Source organism: Etheostoma spectabile, chromosome 9 (genome assembly GCF_008692095.1).
Source record: "Etheostoma spectabile isolate EspeVRDwgs_2016 chromosome 9, UIUC_Espe_1.0, whole genome shotgun sequence".
In the NCBI taxonomy this organism is placed as follows: Eukaryota; Metazoa; Chordata; class Actinopteri; order Perciformes; family Percidae; genus Etheostoma; species Etheostoma spectabile.
The window spans coordinates 28,651,439-28,655,592 of record NC_045741.1 but is presented as its reverse complement, the minus strand read 5'-3'; the positions used below and the strand labels follow the sequence as shown (position 1 = coordinate 28,655,592).

The following is a 4,154-nucleotide window of genomic DNA, read 5'->3' as shown; positions in this document are numbered from 1 at the left end:
TATCTGCTAGCTGCCTGTCCCCAGAACACACTGTAAAAAAACATCTCCTCGCTATCTGCTAGCTGCCTGTCCTCAGAACACACTGTAAAAAACATCTCCTCGCTATCTGCTAGCTGCCTGTCCTCTGAACACACTGTAAAAGACGCGGTCTCTGTAGACAGCCCAGGGTCTACAAACGGAAACAGAAACAAACTGCACCAACCTGCACCACGATGCATACGCAAACAGTGTTCCAGCCAATAACCGACAAGAAGTATATGGGGGTGGGGGGGGGTGAGTGCTCGGAAGCACAGAAGGGTGGGGGAGGGGACGGGATGAGGAGGAGGGAGGGACAAGCTGGTCTCGTTTTGTTTTTGAAAATACTTCAACAAGAAGTAACGTCACCCGACATCGCTTAGGGCACCTTTAAACCTGATGACAAATATCTGTTGTGTGTGTATATGTTTTTGATGTCATGCACCGTATGTGCAGTTTTTATTTCATTACTCTAGACAACAAGGTTCTGCCTTGGCAGACGGAGCGGTAAGTTAAAAGATAAATCGGCACTGTCACAGTGTGTTGCCTGACCTGAGAAAGCACCTCAGATTGTTTTAAAGCTATGTGACCTGCATTTTTTGTGTAGTAAGTAGTAACTTTCCATCTGCCTGAATCTAGCGCTTCATCCCCCAAACTAAAATGCATGCGGGTGCACATTTACCACCACAGATAAACACGAATGTAGCCCATATGTACTGTATGCATGCATGCAGACAAAACTGCGACATGGATGCACACATGCACAGTCCTCATGTACACTGCGCTCGTCTCCATCGCTCTGTGCTCTAAATATCAGATTGAATGAGAATTTTATAATTATGTTTACTCCAAATGTCAATCAAGAAACAATGGAAAAAAACAGAAACAGAAAAATGATCATGTGCCTGCAGTTCCCAAAATAGCTATTATCAATAAAAGGAATTAGATATTTAATCGTTGAATGTGATCTGTCTTAATATTTCGGTAACACTTCATAATAAGCATGGTAAATTGATCGTTAATTAATCTTTAGTTAATTGGCATTCAGCTGTTAGCAAACAGTCATTTTACTCTTAATGAGCAAAACTGATGATTAATATAATAGTAGTATTGCTGTAAATTAACAGTTTATTTATACACACATTATATCCCTCATATACTATATTAGATATCGGGTAATGATTAAAAATGTTTGTAAACCTTTAAAAAACATTTTTTAAAACATCTATAAAGATTACATGATAGATGGAGCAGATTTATTTTTCTAACACGTTGTTAAGGGTTACTAGTTATTAACGGTGTCCGGATGGTTTTTATAAAGTGGCAACAGATGACTAAAATACCTTGTTAAAAAGTTAATAAATACTTTGTAAACCATCCATAAACATTATCTGGATGACTGTCGTAAAGTTGTGACTGATGTTTAAGTTTTTTGCCCTTCATTGAATTGTATATATATATATTTAAATATACAGTACATATGTGTGTGTGTTTGTATATATATGTGTATGTATATTTGTGTGTACATATATATAAGTGTGTAAATGTGTTTGTATATATATATATATATATATATATATATACAGTATACAGTATACAGTATATATATATATATATATATATATATATCATTTTTTTATATGTTGCAACTTTATAATAACCATGCAGACAGTTTACCAACCAATTAATAACCACTGACAAAGTGTTAACGATCTATCTAAATAATGTTATATATGGTTTACAAAGTATTTATTAACTATTTAACAAGGTATTATAGTCATCTGTTGCAACTTTATAATAACCATCCAGACACTGTTTATAACTAGTAACCCTTGACAACGTGTTAGGAATATCTGCTCCATCTATCTACGTCATATTTATAGATGTTTCTTAACAACAGAGAGTTTTTTTTGCAGCTGAGACAAAAGCAAAGTGTTTACATTGTCTAACATTAGTTATGAAATAGGTTATGGATATTTATTGTGCTCCTTTTCCTCTGTGTATCTTCACTTAATGAAACCTACAACCCCATAAAAACATCCCACATTCACTTGCCACAACGAGCCATATTTCTTATATGAAATATGAAGCCATTTTGTCTAGTGCTCCTCCATTGCTTGATGTAGTGCCGAACGTGAAGCGTTTATCACAGCGTTGAGGCTGAGGCTGCCATCACGAAATTGTAAAGCACTTGTTTGATGTTTGCATTTCATGTTTTCTGTCATCGTGTGTTTTTGAGATGAAACACGGATCATCTTTTTGGCCTTTGGACTTCATACGGAGCCGTCTGGCTCTATCTGTGTGTTTGTCTTTGTTTGTCAGACCTCTCAGTCGCACCCTCTCCTGCGTCTAGTTTCTCAACTCAGAAGAGAGAGAGGACTCTCAATGCGCGTATGTACCACGTCCGTTTTCTTTTCACTTTGCATTTTCTCTTTGTACAAAATAAGCCACAAAGATAGTAAAACTATTGTTTTTCTAGCGTACAAAAAAAACTATGCAATGAGTGGTGACATGAAACCGTTTTTGGTGTGACATGGTTTCACAATTCTTTTTTTTAGATTAGATTAGATCAGATTCAACTTTATTGTCATTACACATGACAAAATGCAGTTTAGGTCTACCCAGAAGTTCAACAGCAGTAAGTGCAGGTTATACAATGGTTCCATAAGTGCAGGACATGGCTATGCACTGAATAAATATTCAAGATTCAAGATTCAAGATTCAAGATATTTATTTGTCATATGCACAGATTTTACACCATGCAATGAAATTCTTAAGTTGCAACGTTTCCCACAATATACAAATGTACACAATATACACACAATATATTTAAAAGATTCAGGTATAAAATTGCATGCAGCAGCAAGACATTAAAAGCATTATAAAAAGCATATGCGTTGAACAAATGCAAACATTCACAGTGTAGTGCAAACATAGACAATATAGAGATGAATACTATTATAAACAGAATTTTACAATTTCAAACAACGCCATTTCTGGCTTATACAGCACATTAATTCCCAGCTCTCAATAGGATGCTTGGTTGAAAGTAAATAAAGAGCGGATGAATAGAAAATGATAAAATGTCAGCATTCACAATGGATGTGCTTTTGTATCTTCATAGCAAATAGTTGATATTGCAATGTGTCGCTTACATGTGTTGTTCCCTTCCTGAGCTTACATGTCAATCATGCAGTTTTGTGTCAGGCAGCGCTCCTCACTCTCTTTACTCTCTTCACTCTGCATTAGTTGTTCTTTCCCAAGCTGCGAGCAATTATGGTCTAAAATTAGTTCAGCTGACAGATGAACTTATCTCTCGTTGCTATCGAGCTCTGACATTCACAGAGTGGACACGGAGGAATCGTGTGTGCTGTCGACCGGCGCTGGGGGACGGAGAGTTGTTGCAACACGGAGAAAAATGGCAAATAATACTCAGACATTCTTCTATTCTAAGTTCTGTGTTTTTTTGTGTCTACACAGGCTGAACTCCAGGGGCCTGGGGGAATCCAGAGCAGAGGTTACTTCCTCTATCGGGTATGTTCATGTTAGGAAAATAAAATTTAAAAAAACTTAATTTCCTCTGGATATTATGATGAGCATTCAATAAAATGTTGTTTGCTCTTACAGCCACGAAATGGAAGACGATCCTTAGAATATGAGTAGATTAAAGGTAATATTACTTTTATAGGGCAACACCCATAGACATAGTCTTAAATGGACATGTCACAATGACATTTCAACATTTAAGGGACTGTATGAAAATGATGGGGATTGGAAAAATTGAAAGGATTTTCTAATTATTTCTTTTGTTTTGGCTAAAGTTAGGCTAGTTTAATTCCTTTGGGACAATGACAGAGTATCATAAAAGATAACTTTCATGTTACATTGTTCATAAGGACAGCAGTGTTGTGCCCGTCAGGGTTTTTATTTTTAACATCATAATCAACTAGTAGCCAATGTAACGTAGCTAACGTCCTGATCTTGTTCTCATGAAACAAGGCATACACTTGGATCTTTTTAGTTATTGTTGATTGAATGAATCCTTCCGAATAGCAAGTCATTTTTAAAGATCTTCTTTTTAATTAACTATTGTAAAAAGACTGTTTCAAAGTGCTTTATATCAGAAATATGGATTTCTT

General features: G+C 36.0%; 1 protein-coding gene across 2 annotated transcripts in view; it reads left to right on the top strand.

Annotated features, from left to right (window-relative positions):
- Positions 1-4,154, top strand: part of nmu (neuromedin U) — a 7,648-nt gene that overhangs the window by 2,703 nt on the left and 791 nt on the right. Inside the window, exons 6-8 of one of the 2 annotated variants that reach the window (XM_032526081.1) lie at positions 2,338-2,406; positions 3,496-3,549; positions 3,643-3,685. In XM_032526081.1, the coding sequence (XP_032381972.1) occupies positions 2,338-2,406; positions 3,496-3,549; positions 3,643-3,678 (159 nt within the window). In that variant the 3' untranslated portion in view covers positions 3,679-3,685. The remainder of the gene's footprint in view (positions 1-2,337; positions 2,407-3,495; positions 3,550-3,642; positions 3,686-4,154) is intronic. The other variant, XM_032526082.1, reaches the window with a different exon arrangement.